At 47.7% G+C, this 19759-nt stretch overlaps 1 protein-coding gene across 3 annotated transcripts in view; it reads right to left on the reverse strand.

The window, feature by feature from the left end:
- MOCOS (molybdenum cofactor sulfurase) overlaps positions 1-19759 on the reverse strand; it is a 154866-nt gene that overhangs the window by 125633 nt on the left and 9474 nt on the right. For all 3 annotated transcript variants that reach the window (XM_048511741.1, XM_048511740.1, XM_048511742.1), the window contains exons 2-3: positions 15841-15930; positions 11234-11300 (exon numbers count right to left, since the gene is read on the reverse strand). In XM_048511741.1, coding sequence (XP_048367698.1) covers positions 11234-11300; positions 15841-15928 — 155 coding nt within the window. In that variant the 5' untranslated portion in view covers positions 15929-15930. The remainder of the gene's footprint in view (positions 1-11233; positions 11301-15840; positions 15931-19759) is intronic.

Below are 19759 nucleotides of genomic sequence, written 5' to 3' on the forward strand. Positions count from 1 at the left end.
ACCATATTGTTCTTGTTGACCCTCTTTTCCACTCACAGAGCTAGTTTACTGTTTTTCTTTGAAATAAATATTCAAAAACACTTAACCTAGTGATGCCTCAATTGATGTAATTGTATTGGTATCTATTTTTATTTTTGAAATTTATCAGTAGCTGCTGCATTTCCAACCCTCGACTTATACGCGAGTCAATAAGTTTCCCCAGTTTTTTGTGGTAAAATTAGGTGCCTCGACTTATATGCGGGTCGACTTATACACGAGTATATACGGTACTACTCTACCCTCACTGCATGCAACTCGTTGACTAGTTCCCACCAGTGGCGTATCTAGGCAAACTGGAGCCCTGGGCATAACCTGAGTTTGATGCGCCCCCATGGGTGGCCACACTCCCCCACTGTGACCAAACAATGATTTTTTCCACCAGGTCACAAATCTGAGCACAACAATGGGCCATGCCACACAGCAGAAATATTTTAAAAAACATTTTCAAAATGCTTTCAAAATGTTTTATTACTGCTATGAAAACATTTTATGATGTTGTATCCAGTCCCCCCAGTTGGGGGAAACAGCATCACTTTCAATGTTATTTAAACTGGGGACCCTAGATTCTCCTTTTAAGGTGGATTTAAGCTTCTTTTAAGCTGGAATCCACCCCCAAACAGCATCACTTTCAATGGTGTTTAAACTAGGGAACCCAGATTCTCCTTTTAAATCCACCTTAAAGGGAGAATCTGGGGTCCCCAGTTTAAACAACATTGAAAGTGATGCTATTTTGGGGTTGATTCTCACCCACCCTGAAACAATGTTTAAACTGGGGACCTCAGATTCTCCCTTTAAAACCATGCCAAAGGGGGGGTTTAAAAGGAAAATCTGGGGAAATTTGGGGGGGTGCCTGCTGTCAGAGGTGCAATTGTTAAGCTAGCAGCACCAAACTTTCAGGGTATCTTCGTGAACCCCTGTTGATGATACCACCCAGGTTTGGTGAGGTTTGGTTCATGGGGTCCAAAGTTATGGACCCTCAAAGGTTTAGCCCCCATCTCCTATTAGCTCCCATTGGAAACAATGGGGGATGGGGCACTCCCTTTGGGAATCCATAACTTTGGACTCCCTAAACCAAACCTCACCAAACCTGGGTGATATCTTCAGGAGAGTCTCCTGAAAAAATCCCTGAAGTTTTGGTGCTGCTAGCCTAAAAACTGCGCCCCCCGCAGGCCAAAAACAGAAAAACACTGAAAATACAAAAAAACTCACAAACGAACCTGCATTTTTGGCGCCCACCACAAGGGGGCGCCCTGGGCAACTGCCCACTTTGCCCAATGGGAGGAACGCCTCTGGTTCCCACAGCACGAAACGGCCTTTTCCAGACAAAAGCTGTCTGCGCCTATTTGGGTTCAGAAGATTACCAGCACATACTTTGCTCCAAGCATAGCTGCATATGTAACAGAGAAGTTTGGCTTTGCAAACTGGCACAAAGCACTGTTTTGGCTTAGACTGCAGAAATCTGCACGCTATTGTTTTACGGCCTTTACAAAACGTTGCAATTATCTCTCCGAAGCCCAAAGAACTTCACTTCTAAATAGATACAAATGGAAAAAAATATTCCATCCGGCATTTTAAAAAATGATATCACCATTCAGTCAGGTCCAGATAAATTTCTTGCAAACTTTAGTGCTTTAGTTTCCCCCTTCAAAAGTCTTTGCTGCCGCTGAGATTTTTGAAGCAGTTTGAATGATTAATGATTTTTTTCCCCAAACCATTTTATTCTTACTCTTTATTTCCAAGCACGAAGTATTAATTAGCTCCATCTCTTTAGGATATGTTTTGCTCCAGAAGCAAGGACATATGTATTTTAGCATTTAGAGTTGTTAAAATAAACAACTCAAGCACATCAGAAATACTTATGGACTAGGTTCACCTGTTTTTAAAAATCTGAAATCTGCAAGTTTCACAGTCTACAACAAGGGAGTCCAACTCTAGTGCCCCAGATGTTCATGGACTACAATTCCCATCAGCCCCTGCCAGCACGGCCAATTGGGACTGATGGGACTTGTAGTCCATGAACATCTGTGGTGTCAGAGTTGGACACCCCGGTCTACAATATGGGCAAACCACCCATTCCCTGAAGTATCTGCCTGCGCTGCAATGTTTGATCCTGGAACTTGTGGATGTTAAGAGCCTTCTTACTAATGGTGGCAGTGGCGTAGGAGGTTAAGGCAGCAGTGGTGTAGGAGGTTAAGAGCTCGTGTATCTAATCTGGAGGAACTGGGTTTGATTCCCAGCTCTGCCGCCTGAGCTGTGGAGGCTTCTCTGGAGAATTCAGATTAGCCTGTACGCTCCCACACACGCCAGCTGGGTGACCTTGGGCGAGTCACAGCTTCTCGGAGCTCTCTCAGCCCCACCCACCTCACAGGGTGTTTGTTGTGAGGGGGGAAGGGCAAGGAGATTGTCAGCCCCTTTGAGTCTCCTGCAGGAGAGAAAGGGGGGATATAAATCCAAACTCCTCCTCCTCCTCCTCCTCCTCCTGCTGAATGAATGGTCTCCAAAACATCCTATCATTAATAGTCACACTTGAGATAACCAGCAGGGTGAAGTCTGTAATGGGTTACGGTGTGGACTAGGATCTGGGAAACCCAAGTTTTAATCTCCACTCAGCCATGGAAACTTCCTGGGTGACCTTGGCCCAGTCACATGTTCTCAGCCTAAACCCTGGCAAATGTTTGAATGGGAGATCTGCGTGGAGTGCCGAGGGGAGGGAGGAAATAGCAAACCACTTCCCAGTGACTCTTGTCTTAAAAACTCTATGGGGTTGCCATAATTCCATGGCTCATACATACACACATGCCCTATCCACTGGTGGCGAACCTTTGGCACTCCAGATGTTATGGACAACAATTCCCATCAGCCCCTGCCAGCATGGCCAATTGGCCATGCTGGAAGGGGCTGATGGGAATTGTAGTCCATAACATCTGGAGTGCCAAAGGTTCGCCACCACGGCTTATCCTTAACAGCCTTGCTCTGGCAAACTGTGGACAAAGGCTTCCTTGACTGAATCAATCCATCTCCTCTGGGTCTTCCTGTTCTCCTTCCACCGTTCCTAGCATTATTGTCGTTTCCAATGTCTTCTCGTGATGTGAGCCTCCGTTTAGTCATTTTAGTTTGGATGGAAAGCAGAGGCTTGATTGGATCTAGAATACATTTATATGTGGTCCATGGGATCCGCGGAACTTTCCTCCAGCACCACATCTCAAATGAATCAACTTTCTTCCTGTCAGCTATCTTCACGGTCCAACTTTGAAATCCATCCATAGCAACGGAGAACATTACAGGATGAATTATCCCGATCTTGGCTGCCAGCAACTCATCCGGACACTTAAAAGATCTTTTCTCATTCCTTCAGAGCTGCCTTTCCCAGTTTCAGTCTTCTGATATCTTGCTTGCACACTCTAATCTGGTGTACCAGGTTTATTTCCCCACTCCTCCACATGAAGCCTGCTGGGTGACCTTGGGCTTATGAGGAGAGGCTGCAGCGTTTGGGACTTTTTAGTTTGGAGAGGAGACGTCTGAGGGGGGATATGATTGAAGTCTATCAAATTATGCATGGGGTAGAAAATGTTGACAGAGAGAAATTGTTCTCTCTTTCTCACAATACTAGAACCAGGGGGCATCCATTGAAAATGCTGGGGGGAAGAATTAGGACTAATAAAAGGAAACCCTTCTTCACGCAACGTGTGATTGGTGTTTGGAATATGCTGCCACAGGGGGTGGTGATGGCCACTAACCTGGATAGCTTTAAAAAGGGCTTGGACAGATTGATGGAGGAGAAGTCGATCTATGGCTACCAATCTTGATCCTCCTTGATCTGAGATGGCAAATGCCTTAACAGTCCAGGTGCTCGGGAGCAACAGCTGCAGAAGGCCATTGCTTTCACCTCCTGCAGGTGAGCTCCCAAAGGCACCTGGTGGGCCACTGCGAGTAGCAGAGTGCTGGACTAGATGGACTCTGGTCTGATCCAGCTGGCTTGTTCTTATGTTCTTAAGGCCATTGCTTTCACCTCCTGCAGGTGAGCTCCCAAAGGCACCTGGTGGGCCACTGCGAGTAGCAGAGAGCCGGACTAGATGGACTCCGGTCTGATCCAGCTGGCTTGTTCTTATGTTCTTAAGGCCATTGCTTTCACCTCCTGCATGTGAGCTCCCAAAGGCACCTGGTGGGCCACTGCGAGTAGCAGAGTGCTGGACTAGATGGACTCCGGTCTGATCCAGCTGGCTTGTTCTTATGTTCTTAAGGCCATTGCTTTCACCTCCTGCAGGTGAGCTCCCAAAGGCACCTGGTGGGCCACTGCAAGTAGCAGAGTGCTGGACTAGATGGACTCTGGTCTGATCCAGCTGGCTTGTTCTTATGTTCTTAAGGCCATTGCTTTCACCTCCTGCAGGTGAGCTCCCAAAGGCACCTGGTGGGCCACTGCGAGTAGCAGAGAGCCGGACTAGATGGACTCCGGTCTGATCCAGCTGGCTTGTTCTTATGTTCTTAAGGCCATTGCTTTCACCTCCTGCATGTGAGCTCCCAAAGGCACCTGGTGGGCCACTGCGAGTAGCAGAGTGCTGGACTAGATGGACTCTGGTCTGATCCAGCTGGCTTGTTCTTATGTTTTTATGTTCTTTTTGCGGAAGAGGAAGAAAAAGGACAAATTTTGAGGTTTCTTTAACGTTACAGAAAAGCGTGGTATAAAAACCAACTCTTCTTGTTATGCTGCAAAATCCCATGCACAGGGATCGGGGCTATAACAGTATATCCGGTTTCCAGGAATTAACACTAACTTTTTGATGCCTTACACCAGGGGTAGGGAACCTTTAACACTCAAAGAGCCATTTGGACCCGTTTTCCACGGGAAAAGAAAACACTTGGAGCCGCAAATAATTTTTGACATTTAAAATAAAGATAACACCATATAATTAGGGTTTTTTTAACCTTTTACTCCGCTCATTCTGAGAAGCGCATGGATGTGCCCGCCCGCCCGCCCGGCTGCCTGCAGGGCGGGCAAGGATGAAGCCAGCGGCTTGGCCTCGCCGGCCGCCAGGAAAGCACCCGCCCCGCTCCAACAGGGTGGGCAGAGGGGAAGCCCGCGGCGCGGCCCAGCCGACCATGGGCAGTTGGTGCGCCTGCCCTGCTGCCTGCAGGGCGGGCAAGGATGGGGCCGGCGGCTCAGCTCGTGGAGCCACATTGCAAGGGCAGAAGAGCCGCATGCGGCTCTCGAGCCGCAGGTTCCCTACCCCTGCCTTACACGAATACAAGATTATTATGGCTCTGTGCATAATGTTCTGTTAAGCACTTCCAGTACTGAATAACCTGACTCTGCCCTCGTTCAAAACAGTTGTTACCACTGAATTTATCATTCTGGATTTTTATGCAATTCCTATTATCTACCCAATGAACTTGGGCCGAACCAATGTATGTGGTTACACAAGCAGCTGACAGCTACTTCTTAATAGGTCTGGGCGTTTCACAGGGGCTCTGCCCACACAGCACTTCTGAGGAAGCTGGCCCGGAGCCATCGGCTCACTGCTCGTTTTACACACTGGGGAGGAAAGACTGAAGTCCACCTGAATAAGCTGACTGTGTAAGCAAGAAGAGTGAAATATTCTTTACAAAAATAATTCAAGTGGTGAAATAAAGGCGGCATCATCTTACAGATACTCTGGCTCAGCAGGGCTTGAAGTGCCAACTTCAAGACATCAAGACATATGAAGTCAGCCCAGCTTCGCTCACTGACTAATTGGGTGTCAAAACTGCTAGGATAGTTTTCTAATTGCACCGTGCGATTTGATGCACGTTCCCCTGTTAATAGAAACAACAAAGCAAGGCATTTTTTTAAAAATCCCCCTTCTGAAGTCTGTAGAAAACAAGGCAAGCCACTGCCCACGGAATGAAGGGATGTGTGTAGATCAAGGATAAGAACATAAGAACAAGCCAGCTGGATCAGACCAGAGTCCATCTAGTCCAGCATTCCGCTACTCGCAGTGGCCCACCAGGTGCCTTTGGGAGCTCACATGCAGAACGTGAAAGCAATGGCCTTCTGCGGCTGCTGCTCCCGATCACCTGGTCTGCTAAGGCATTTGCAATCTCAGATCAAGGAGGATCAAGATTGGTAGCCATAAATCGACTTCTCCTCCATAAATCTGTCCAAGCCCGTTAGATGGTGGTGTCTTGTTTTTTTAGCATGAGGTAACCCTTCCCATTCCACAACGGAACTGTCCAGAGTGCAAATCCCGCTGTCCATGAGGCTGGTTGACACGCACAGTCCTGGCTTGGGTAAGGCAGAACTGGGGCAAGGAGGCTATCCCAGTCAGGCAGCAGAGGCAGGGGGGTGAGGCCCTCAGATCGAGGCCAGCTCCCTGGGTTCTTAAAGGGCCACGTGCAAAAGAAGCAGAGCCGGTAATGTTGGTTCGCCCCCACCCCGTGGATTGTCTTAGAAGAAAAAGGCAAACTCCAGCTCGCTTGTAATAAAAGAGAGCTGTGGTGAATATGGGTGAGGAAGTGGGTAAGTGGAGTTGGATGTGAGGGAGGGCAGAGTGAGGTGTGTGAGGATGAGCTGTATGTGTATTGTGTGGTAGCAGTGGGTGAGGCACAGAGAGTGAAAGTTACCTGCGTGTGAGGGGGGGGAACCCCATCTGACGTCTCACACGGCAAAGTGTGTATGTGTTTCACTTCCACTCGTATTACCTAACAGTGTTACCTATTTACTGCTCATCTCTGCCCATCTGAGCGAACATCCTAAGCCCTCATTCCAAGCCCTCAGGCCACAGGCAGACAGGCTGCACGAACATTTTAAGGGTGACAGTTAAACACAGCCAGCTTCATGGCCTGGGGCACCAGGAAAAAGACGTTTTACCTGGCTCAGGTATGGACTTTCGGCAATTTGAAGGTCCGATTACCTGCCCGCAACAGGGAGGGACGTCATGTGAAAATTTGGGGGAGACCCGTCCAGCAGCTTCTGAGGGACACCATCAGGGACAAACACACTGTTAGATTTTTATATAGAGAGATAGATGCAAAGCAAGTACCAGGTTGTAGCAGCCAGCACAACCCCTTGCTGATCACTGTATTACATTTGGAGTACTAAACTTTGTGATTAAACCACTGTCTGCTTGAAGTGTCTGGAATTATTGGGCTCTTATAATTAACCTTTTGGACTATACTAATGAGACTTTGTCCTCTTCTCATTCTGTTTAATGTTCTATGTAATATGCAAACTTGCATACTCTGGCACCAAAGGGGTTGGTTCAATAAAACCTTGACCACTGCAGATCTCCTGTTCTCCCGCATCTACACAATGACTCAACCTCCAGACTCTTTCAAATGAAAAGCACTGGATGGTTTTCTTATCTTTTTACAGAACGTAATTGGCCAGTTTTTTAAAAAAAAAAATTGGTATTGGTGGACAAGAATTTGGTGGACGAGAAATCCGAAGAATTTCCCTACATTAGTAAAAAGAAGAAGAAGAGGAGGAGGAGGAGGAGGAGGAGGAGGAGGAGGAGGAGTTTGGATTTATATCCCCCCTTTCTCTCCTGCAGGAGACTCAAAGGGGCTGACAATCTCCTTGCCCTTCCCCCCTCACAACAAACACCCTGTGAGGTGGGTGGGGCTGAGAGAGCTCCAAGAAGCTGTAACTAGCCCAAGGTCACCCAGCTGGCGTGTGTGGGAGTGCACAGGCTAATCTGAATTCCCCAGAGAAGCCTCCACAGCTCAGGCGGCAGAGCTGGGAATCAAACCCGGTTCCTCCAGATTAGATACCCGAGCTCTTAACCTCCTACGCCACTGCTGCTCCCTTCCTTTGTGGAAGTTGTTCGTACTTAGAGCCCACACAACTTTTCCCGATGGGTGCAGGAGTAACACATTCTGAGCCAGGAAGAGGAGAAGACGCTGAAGAAGAGTTTAGATTTATACCCTGCTTTCCTCAACCGTTAGGAGTTTCAAAGTGGTTTGCAAACTCCTGCCATTCCTTTTCCCACAACAGACACCTTGTGAGGTAGGTGGGGCTGAGAGAGTTCAGAGAGAACTGTGACTGGCCCAAGGTCACCCAGGAGGCTTCATGCGGAGGAGCAGGGAAACAAATCCAGTGCACCCGATAACAGTCCATCTTCAAGTGGAAGAGTGGGGAAACAAACCCGGTTCTCCAGATGAGAGTTCACTGCTCTTAACTGCTACACCCTACCAGCTCTATGCTGGAGCTGCGCCTGTATTCAGAGTATGCCGACGAAGAATAGTGGGAGACAGAGGAAGACAAGAAGTTGCGTCCTTACGTTAATATATATGACTCCAGCGAAGAGATATGCTTCTGGGAGTTACCACAAATACATCTTATTATTGGAACCCATCGTGTTCGGCAAAGTGCTGCTGAATTATCTCCACAGTTTGTCCACTAAGACATAGGTGTCAAACTCGCGGCCCTCCAGATGTTATGGACTACAGTTCCCATCATCCCCTGTCAGCATGATGCTGGCAGGGGATGATGGGAACCGTAGTCCATAACATCTGGAGGGCCGCGAGTTTGACACCTGTGCACTAAGATATCCAAGAAAAGGCCTCCCGGAATTACAGTTGATCCCCAGCCTAGAGAGGCTAGCTCCTCAGGAGAGAACGGCCGCTTCCAAGGGTGGATTTTAGGGCATTAAACTCCGCCCTCCCTGGGCTCCATGCCAAAATCTCAGGAGTCGGGAACCCTAATTGAGAGCCAGCGTGGGGTCGTGGTTAAGAGAAGGTGCACTCCAATCTGGGGGACCAGGTTTGATCCCCCACTCTGCCACTTGAGCTGTGGAGGCTTATCTGGTGAACTAGATTAGCTTGTGCACTCCAACACAGCTGGGTGACCTTAGGCGAGTCACAGTTCTTCGGAGTTCTCTCAGCCCTGCCTACCTCATAGGGTGTTTGTTGTGAGGGGGGAAGGGAAAGGAGGTTGTAAGCCCCTTTGAGTCCTGACAGGAGAGAAAGGTGGGATATAAATCCAAACTCTTCTTCTTCTCATATTAGTGCCAAGGCCCAGAGAATGTGGTCAAAGGTTGGGAGATCTGGCGCGCACTGGGCACAGGCGCTATCCTTTGTGGTTCACAATGAGGCAATCCCACTGCACCCACAGAATTCTTCAAAGAGGTGGATGGACAACTTCTAGAGAGCCATCTTAAAGGGAAAGGAGGGACAACAGAAGGCAAATGGTGGAGCAGGGCAGAAGTAGGTAAGCACTAAGACCCAAGAGGAGCATTCTACAATAAAGAGGTTCCAGCAAGTGGAGATGAACATACAATTCTACTTTAATCTTTTTGATTTCCTGCCTTGAAAACCCCACGAAAGATGTCACGAGTCAGATGCAACTTGACAGCACTTTCTACCACCATTTCTCCCTGAACTGACATAAGAACATAAGAACATAAGAACAAGCCAGCTGGATCAGACCAGAGTCCATCTAGTCCAGCACTCTGCTACTCGCAGTGGCCCACCAGGTGCCTTTGGGAGCTTGCATGCAGGATGTGAAAGCAATGGCCTTCTGCGGCTGTTGCTCCCAAGCACCTGGACTGTTAAGGCATTTGCAATCTCAGATCAAAGAGGATCAAGATAGGTAGCCATAAATCGACTTCTCCTCCATAAATCTGTCCAAGCCCCTTTTAAAGCTATCCAGGTTACTGGCCATCACCACCTCCTGTGGCAGCATATTCCAAACACCAATCACACGTTGCGTGAAGAAGTGTTTCCTTTTATTAGTCCTAATTCTTCCCCCCAGCATTTTCAACGGATGCCCCCTGGTTCTAGTATTGTGAGAAAGAGAGAAAAATGTCTCTCTGTCCACATTTTCTACCCCATGCTACGTTTTCTACATGTGAGCTCACATATTTCTTCCCCCACCCAAGCAAAAAAGCACAGCACCCGAGACATTTAAAAAACAAACAAACACAGAAACATGTCCCAGTTAACTTAATGGACCTCCCCTAATGGGAAGTGGAAACCCTCAAACAATCTTCATTAGGGCTCTGCTGAAACGCATGGGAGATACAGTCAACACGAACAGAGTCCGCGCATTATTCAACTTAATTACTTAATCACTTCCATCAGTGCTTAATTGCATTCCTAATTACTGGACACGGGGCTAGTGTGCAGCTTTACATTTTGTTCCTTGGAAAAGCTTGAGGCAAAAGAGCTTTGGGAGTATTTGTCGTCGGGACCCCCCTGTTTTAGCAAAAGTCTTTATTCAGAAACAGCGCTGCAGGTAAAAGAGGCCCCCGGACGCTTATTCCAAAGCTACTCTAGCAGCAGTGGGGTAGTGGCTAAGAGCAGGTGTACTCTGATGTGGAGGAACCGGGTTTGATTCCCAGCTCTGCCACCTGAGCTGTGGAGGCTTATCTGGGGAATTCAGATTAGCCTGTACACTCCCACACACGGCAGCTGGGTGACCTTGGGCTAGTCACAGCTTCTCGGAGCTCTCTCAGCCCCACCTACCTCACAGGGTGTTTGTTGTGAGGGGGGAAGGGCAAGGAGATTGTCAGCCCCTTTGAGTCTCCTGCAGGAGAGAAAGGGGGGATATAAATCCAAACTCTTCTTCTTCTCTTCACATGAACCCATGAAGTCTCCTTTCACTGGATCAAATCACAGAGTCGTCAGGGGCAGTACTGCCTACTCAGACTGGCAGCTGTACTCCGGGGGCTCAGTGCCTGTCACATCCTCTGTTACAAGAACCTTTTCAACTGGAGATGGCAGGGATCGAACCTGAGGCCTTCTGGATGCCAAGCAGGTGCTCTACCACTTAGCCAACATGATGTTGAACTATCTAAAAAGGTATCCTGCCTTTGTATGGTCGAAGGCTTTCACGGCCGGATTCACTGGGCTGCTGTGTGGTTTCCGGGCTGGATGGCCGGGTTCCAGTAGCATTTTTTCCTGACGTTTCTCCTGCATCTGTGGCCGGCATCTTCAGAGGATCCTCAGAGCCACAGATGCAGGCGAAACATTAGGAGAAAACGCTACTAGAACCCGGCCATCCAGCCCAGAAACCACACAATATCCTGCCTTTGACACTCCGTTCTCGGACTACTAAGTTTACAACATAGCCATTCCCTTTCCACTTTTAGTCCTTCCCTGGTGCTTGGAAAACTGGTATCTGCAACAGCGATGGATCAAATTGACAATTAAAACAAAAATGCTCATCAAGTCCACATGCATTCATTGTGTACAGTACATAACGTGAAGATTTCTGTACCTGTATCGGACATGTTCAATGGTGTCATAAGTTAATTTGCTGCTAATGCTCTGGCTGTGAGGGTTTCCTAGAAGGCAAAAGAGAGAGATAGTTCAATGTATTGTCGAAGGCTTTCACGGCCGGAATCACTGGGGTGCTGTGTGGTTTCTGGGCTGTATGGCCGTGTTCTAGCAGCATTCTCTCCTGACGTTTCGCCTGCATCTGTGGCTGGCATCTTCAGAGGATGAAGATCCTCTGAAGATGCCAGCCACAGATGCAGGCGAAACGTCAGGAGAGAATGCTGCTAGAACACGGCCAAACGTCAGGAGAGAATGCTGCTAGAACACGGCCATACAGCCCGGAAACCACACAGCACCCCAGAGAGATAGTTGATTCCCAAATCAATATTCCACATGGTTATCAGAGCATTGTCCCAAGGAATCCTTCGGGGCTGTGTTTGATGCAGAAGTGAGATCAAACACCCAATTCACTGCTCCATTCTGAAGCTCTTTATGGCAGATTTTCAATGGAGGTAGCTAACACAAGCAAGTGATACCAGATGGTAAAGTTCCCGCAAAAAGACAGGATGGAATCAGTTATCCCAGCAAAAGAAATTTCTGGAGCATGCTCTGAAATTAAATTCAAACTGTGCCAATCAAGCCGCTATTAGTGGATTAGTGCAAAACACTTTGAAAATGTCCATAATTCCTCTTTGCAAATGTCCATAATGCCTCTGAAGATAGTTTCAGAGAGCAGCCATATTGGTCTGTAAAAGAACTGGATCCGAGTCCAGTAGCACCTTGGAAACCAACAAGAATTGGTCTCACAATATTAGAACCAGGGGGCATTCATTGAAAATGCTGGGGGGAAGAATTAGGACTAATAAAAGGAAACCCTTCTTCACGCAACGTGTGATTGGTGTTTGGAATATGCTGCCACAGGAGGTGGTGATGGCCACTCACCTGGATAGCTTGAAAAGGGGCTTGGACAGATTGATGGAGGAGAAGTCGATCTATGGCTACCAATCTTGATCCTCTTTGATCTGAGATTGCAAATGCCTTAGCAGACCAGGTGCTCAGGAGCAGCAGCAGCAGAAGGCCCTTGCTTTCACCTCCTGCAGGTGAGCTCCCAAAGGCACCTGGTGGGCCACTGCGAGTAGCAGAGTGCTGGACTAGATGGACTCTGGTCTGATCCAGCTGGCTTGTTCTTATGTTCTTAATTTGGGGGTATAAACATTTGAGATTCAAAGCTCCCTTAGTCAGGTATTTGACAAAGGGGACTTTGTTTTATTTACCTTATTTATAGTTTGTTTTTCTAACGGGTTCAAGGCAGACTACAACACAACGGATTCATACAATAGACAGGACATTCAACAAACTATGCAATATGAAGGGAGCCCAATTGAAAGCCTGGGGGACGGTGCCTCTGCCACGCTGCCAGACCATCTCCAGAGGGCTTTCAGGCAGCATGGGGAGGCAGAAAAAACCACACCCTCACCCCAACTGTCTGATAGCCCTCCATGGGTTAAATGGACTTACACCACCCTTTCGGGTGGCATAAGCCCAAGGCCCTGGCCGCAGCACTCCCAGCATGATAGAAGGTGACTACGGTTGGCTCTAGCCTCAGGAATGACCCAGCCCACCTACTCTTCCCCGGACACAGGCGTCCAACTGGATGCCAGCATAGCTTCACAGCAGCACCCACTTCCAGGTTTCACTGCTGCAGAGCTGAGGGGTGCCCGGCCGCTGGGTCAAATGCACCGGCAAGACCATGCCCCACCTCCATCAGCCCATTCGTGTGTCCCCGCCCATAGGATTGGGCCATTAGAGTTATAGAACTGACCTGAGGTCTAAAAACAGAACTGAAGCAAAACATAAGTACTAAAATGACACATTAACTGATATAAAAATTACATATCAGGATCCTAGCTTCAGCAAGCTATACACAGCAGTATAGACCACAGTCCCTTACAATTTATTCAAGCGAGTTTGTGAAACATTTAGTTCAGTGTGACTCTACAGCCTACATAGACTCTCCAAAGCTTATTCCTTGGAAAATGTGTTGATCCGTAAAGCACTACTGAACTCAAATCATTCCTCTGCACATCTTGACTCTTGATTGTTTCTCATAAAAGACTTTTATTTGTTGAGTCAGCGAAGTACTTGCCAATTAAGTTCTGTTATATCACCAGGAGCCTCGAGTGAAAACTAGCACCATCTACTCACACCTCCAAAGGTTGTGCCAGTGTGGGATACAAATAACCTTTACGTTTTTTTGAAGCACGTCTCTTCAAACATGACTCATCTCGAGTCAGCAACTCCATGTTCCGAACTGAATGTTGTCTGGCAAAGTGATTCACAAGAGAGTATTGAAAAGCCTGTTCCCCTACAGTTTCCCCCACATCTGCTTGTTCATTTCAAAACAGGACATAAAATAATCATTAATTGGTCTTTGTAGCTCAGGTTATAATAGAGCTAAAATGAGGACTGTTGAGGAACTCTTTTTTTTTGCCATCAAGTCCTTTCTGACTTTCGGTGACCCTGGTGGGTTTTCAAGGCACGAGACGTTGCAGAGGTGATTTCCCCTTGCCTGCCTCAGCGTCACGAACCTGGAATTCCTTGGAGGTCTCCCATCCAAATACACGCCAGCCAGGCTTGGCCCTGCTTAACTCCTGAGATCTGATAAGATCAGGCTAGCCAGGGCTACTCAAGTCAGGGTTATTAAGGAACTACGCTCGTTCCGTTCTAGCCATTTGGGCTTTGGGTCCCCACATAAACAGCAACAGAGGCAAAGGCCACGTCTGCACACACCCAATGGTTTTGTACCAGCTTCACCCCGTGTAACGGTCAAATTTCCGACTCCAGTTGGGAACTACTACTTTTTCAGGGAACCACCCTTGAACTCAGCTCGATTCCAGTAAAGTGCGGAATCTCTGGTGCCAGGAGACCCCCATGCAGCCAATCACAGCTGAGTGTTTCGGGCATGCGTACAGCTGGAGAACTGCCGGGGCGAAAATCGCGCCTAATTTTTTCCCCCTCTTCTTTCTTGAGTTCGAAGCGATGGCTGGTCGCACAAACGGCGCACAATTTCCGCGTACCAATGTAAGCGGCCAATCAAAAACCGCCACCTTCGTCTCTCCTTTTATAACGTGTGTGGGGATAGATGGAACATGGCCGTAGAACAGCAGCCAATCGGAACGGAGCGGCGAAGAGGCACAGGATGATTCCGCCCTCCGAGCTGGGATCAAGCTGGTTGCAGTGGGGAACAACAATGGCTTCGACCTAGGTCAGTACCCTTCTCAGGGAACTGGGTCGAACCTATTTTACACGTGTGTGGAATCGCCCAATGATAATGAGGCGATAGAGAATTCAGAAGGCAGAGAATTCTGCCTTGGCCTGGACGTCTCTGGACATCTCTCGCCCGGATGGCCCAGGAGAGCCCGATCTCATCACAGGTTGGAAACTAAACAAGGATGCCCCTGGTTAGTATTTTGTGGGGGACCGCCAAGGAAGCCCAGGCAGAGGCAGGCAACGGCAAACCACCTCTGGGTGTCTCTTAGCTTGGGAACCCAATGGAGGTCACTGTAAGTCAGCTGTTACTTGGTAGCAAAACAAAATTGCAAAATTGAAAATAAAATGAGAACCACAGGGACAAACGAGCCACCCCTTCCTGCCCCCAATGTGTCTTTCTGTTTGCAGAGAGGATTTTTCTAAATGCACAGAAGCAAGGCAAAATGCAGTTGCTCCCCTTGCGATCAGAAGAGAGGCAGCTTCTTCTATTGTCGCAATATTTTTTGGTATGTTTATCAACTATGCCTTTGATGGTGTCTCTTCTGCATTTTTGCAGCTGCCAATTTCTATGCTTGGACAAAGGGGGGGGTGCTATCAAAGCATCTGCTGCTATTCCCTATAGCAGTGGTGGCGAACCTTTGGCATGGGTGCCAGAGGTGGCACTCAGAGCCCTCTCTGTGGGCACGTGCAAACAGAGTGCCCTCCCCCCCACATCTAGGCTGGCCTGGGCTGCTGGGTTTGATTATTAGCATTAAACCTAAGACCTAGTTTTGGGGAAGCAGTGTAGGTAACCCTGTTAAGCGCTGTTAAACCCCACTGATTTTCATGCAAAGAACTAAAGCGTGATCCTTTACCTGGGAGGACGCTCGGTTGCTGGCCATGGGGCTTGCTTCTGAGTAAACCCTCCTAGGGTCGTGATTCACCTGTTGGAAGAGTTGCACGGTTGCTTCAAAGCAAAGCCACCAACTACCACCAAGCTTACTCCCGAGTAACACATGCCTCGGAGCCAACCATTTTTCTAAACTAAAACCTCAGTATTCGGGTTAAAATGCCGTGTTGGCACTTTGCAATAAATAAGTGGGTTTTGGGTTGCAGTTTGGGCACTCGGCCTCAAAAAGGTTCGCCATCACTGCCCTATAGGAAGGAGGAGTTAAAAAAGCCTGAGAATTGGGAGCAGCCAACACTGCTGGGGCATTGTGCACTCTGCGTGGCAAAATAACAGTCTCTGTTAAGAATTAGCTTCTGACCCAAGCCTCAGGAAGAGTCCACAGTAAACCAGAGGAATTCCTATCATCGCAAAATACAGGAGGACACTGACGCTGCCCAGTTGCTGCTTACCATAAATATTTGTATTGAGATCATCAGTGAAAGCCTTTAATAAACTCTGTGGGAACAGCGTAGCTCCGGCGTGGTCCAGGTAAGTCATTCCTACAAGGAAACATGTAAAAAAGTATCACATACCGAGCCATTATTTTTTTTATTTTATTTTTCATTCAGCCTTTATTTGGCATAAACAGTATAAAATCACATCAAAATCACATCAAAATACAAGCTTGCAACATACAAGAAATGAAGTTGTTTCATACATACTGTTGCTTATGGGATATTTCCAGCAGAAAGTTCACAGCCATTTTAGAAGAAGAAGAAGAAGAAGAAGAAGAAGAAGAAGAAGAAGAAGAAGAAGAAGAAGAAGAAGAAGAAGAAGAAGAAGAAGAAGAAGAAGAAGAAGAAGAAGAAGAAGAAGAAGAAGAAGAAGAGGAAGAGGAGGAGAAGGAGGAGGAGGAGGAGTTTGGATTATATCCCCCCTTTCTCTCCTGTAGGAGACTCAAAGGGGCTTACAATCTCCGTGCCCTTCCCCTCTCACAACAAACACCCTGTGAGGTGGGTGGGGCTGAGAGAGCTCCGAGAAGCTGTGACTAGCCCAAGGTCACCCAGCTGGCGTGTGTGGGAGTGCACAGGCTAATCTGAATTCCCCAGATAAGCCTCCACAGCTCAGGCGGCAGAGCTGGGAATCAAACCCGGTTCCTCCAGATTAGATACACGAGCTCTTAACCTCCTACGCCACTGCTGCTCCTACGCCACTGCTACATTTTACAGAATGTAGCATCAGAATTATTTAATAAGAACAGTAGTCTGCTTAGTTCATCCAGATCGCATTATGTTATAACAGCAGGAAAACTCCGAATTAAACGGATAGTTTTAAAAGAATAGGCAGTCTGCGGAAGAAAAGTTTCTTAAAATGAAGCCTTTAAAAAAAAAATAGCTTCTTCATATAGCCATTCTAGCCATGTCAAAAAAAGGTCCCAAACTCAAGATAATATTCAAGATCCCTCTAGAGCAGGGGTGGCCGACCTTTGGTGCTCCAGAGGTTCATGGACTACAATTTCCATCAGCCCCTGCTCGCAGGGGCTGGTGGGAATTGTATTATTTGGGGGGCGCGGGATAAATGCTGTGCTCAAGTTTAAGTGTTACGGAGTACATACTTTTTCCAACATGACTGTTATACCCCAAAAAAACCAAATGGACGATATAATTCAAGAGTGGAATCTCTCCTAATATTGTAGTTTAAAACATTCTGCCTTTATGAAGCAAACTAGAGAGCTAAAGATCTTATCGGCTTCTGGCCTGCCTTAACCAACCAAGAAAGGGTCTTTTTTCATTAACCATATGCAGGACAAGAGGAAAGAAAAAGCTCTTTGGGGCAGCAGAAGTCCTTAGCAGCAGTAGCATAGTGGCTAAGAGCAGGTGCACTCTAATCTGGAGGAACCGGGTTTGATTCCCAGCTCTGCCACTTGAATTGTGGAGGCTTATCTGGGGAATTCAGATTAGCCTGTGCACTCCCACACACGCCAGCTGGGTGACCTTGGGCTAGTCACAGCTTCTCGGAGCTCTCTCAGCCCCACCTACCTCATAGGGTGTTTGTTGTGAGGGGGGAAGGGCAAGGAGATTGTAAGTCCCTTTGAGTCTCCTACAGGAGAGAAAGGGGGGATATAAATCTAAACTCTTCTTCTTCTTCTCACACACTTATGCTAATCTAAATGAGGTCAAATGCACCGCTCCTTTTCATCTCTCTTGTAAGAAAAAACCATTACACAACTCTGTTTATAATAGATTGAGAGTCTAGGATACGGTAACAATGATAATCACACACCTATGAGAAAAGGAACAGACCACAAAGGGACCCACCAATTTGGTTTATCAATGTGGGTATCATAGTTGGACAGATAATGTGCTATTAAACTGAATCGTTCTTGTATCTGCTCTATCCAGTTCCCATGGGGGGGGGGGATCTGTATCTGGTGCCACTTTCTACCACCAGGAGTCAGACAGAAGTGGTGCAGACCACCCTCTCATTCTGTAGAGCAGTCCCAGTGACTTTGGATTGTGCAGGGAAAGAAAAGGGAGTTTAACCCTTCCACTTCCATTGGGTCAGACCTAGACAGCCGAGGGGGCCAGGACCGGCTGCCAAATGAGGCTCAGGGCAATTCCCAGTCAGGGACAGCTCAGGTACAACAGGTGGGGGCCACAGACAGCATGACGACCCAGATGCCACTCGTGACCAGTGGCAATGGGGGAGAGGGGGGGATTCTCCCCCAGCCCGCCTTCCTTTGCCCATGGCCTGTTCCTCAATGGAGGGTGGGAAGAAGAAGAAGAAGAACAAGAAGAAGAACAAGAAGAAGAACAAGAAGAAGAACAAGAACAAGAAGAAGAAGAAGAAGAAGAAGAAGAAGAAGAAGAAGAAGAAGAAGAAGAAGAAGAAGAAGAAGAAGAACAAGAACAAGAACAAGAACAAGAACAAGAACAAGAACAAGAACAAGAAGAGGAGGAGGAGGAGGAGGAGGAGGAGGAGGAGTAGTTTTGGATTTATACCCCCCTTTCTCTCCTGCAGGAGACTCAAAGGGGCTGACAATCTCCTTGCCCTTCCCCCCTCACAACAAACACCCTGTGAGGTGGGTGGGGCTGAGAGAGCTCCGAGAAGCTGTGACTAGCCCAAGGTCACCCAGCTGGCGTGTGTGGGAGTGTACAAGCTAATCTGAATTCCCCAGATAAGCCTCCACAGCTCAGGCGGCAGAACAGGGAATCAAACCCGGTTCCTCCAGATTAGGTACACGAGCTCTTAACCTCCTACGCCACTGCTGCTCCTGGGCAGGTAGGGAGAAGGAACATGCAGCCACTAGCCCTGCTAATGATGGCAGTGTTGGCTCCCTACCTGCCCAGGTTGGGGCGACGGAGAGCCCAGTCCACAGCAGCTCCACGTGTGCTTGGGTCGCAAGGAGGAAACACCTGGCACGCAGGCCCTCCTCTCACGCTTGAGTCACGGGGGGCGAGTTAAAGTCACAGGCAGTTTAGGACACCAAATACTTTTGGGCGCCAGCCCTGTTCTCTGCTTCACTATTTGAAATGTGTCGATTTGCTTCATGATCAGTGTTTTAAAAGAGTCCTGTGCCTCTCGGGACATCGGCACGGCCACCCAGGACCCGACACACACTGCAGACCTGGCCTCTGCTTAGGGGTGTTGTCGATGGGGGAGGCAGCTCAGCAATGCTTGTGTAACCCCCATGCTCAGAATGGGTTGACCCAGAAAGGGGTGGAGACTCAAAGCTGCAGAGCTCCTGTAGTTTGGAGGAGACAAGGCTACCAGACTCAGACCTTGATTGGTATAAGCCCTTAACACCTTGTTAAGGTAACTGCAATGTTGTTGGGAACTACTGGGAAGGTAGTTGTTTGTTTTTGCTATGTTGTAAATGTTGGAGTTTATTGTTTCAGGGTTTCTTTTGGTGGTTGTCAGGGGTGAGAGTTCTCCTGGAAACCTCCATCATGTTGAATCCTGTTCACCAAGCCCTTGGAGTCTTTAGGAGCCAACCCACTTGCAAAGAAGAATTGGACTTGGCAGTATCAGTAGACTGTAAATATAAGGACTTGAAAATGCAACCTGAACAGGACCTTGAAGTGTGATGTTAAATGTTGATGTTATATGTTAAGAAAGTAAACCATTTTGTTTTTAAAATTTGTTGTTGCAAACTCATTCCAAGTTCTGCCCCACAGAACCCACAGATAGAGGTTACACTTGCAGTCAACAAATTGGTTCGTACCACGTCTGGTTGTTTTATGTTAAGATACCTTTTCCCCTGGAGCTTTTAAAATGCTAATAATTTGCTGTGTACTTCATTTTCTTGTTACTGAACTTAAGTCCTGGCTTTGTCAGGAGAAAGGCAGGTGCATAAATATTCTAGATTAATAAATAAATAGTGTTGCA

The sequence above is a fragment of the Sphaerodactylus townsendi genome, linkage group LG11 (assembly GCF_021028975.2).
Source record: "Sphaerodactylus townsendi isolate TG3544 linkage group LG11, MPM_Stown_v2.3, whole genome shotgun sequence".
Classification (NCBI taxonomy): domain Eukaryota; kingdom Metazoa; phylum Chordata; class Lepidosauria; order Squamata; family Sphaerodactylidae; genus Sphaerodactylus; species Sphaerodactylus townsendi.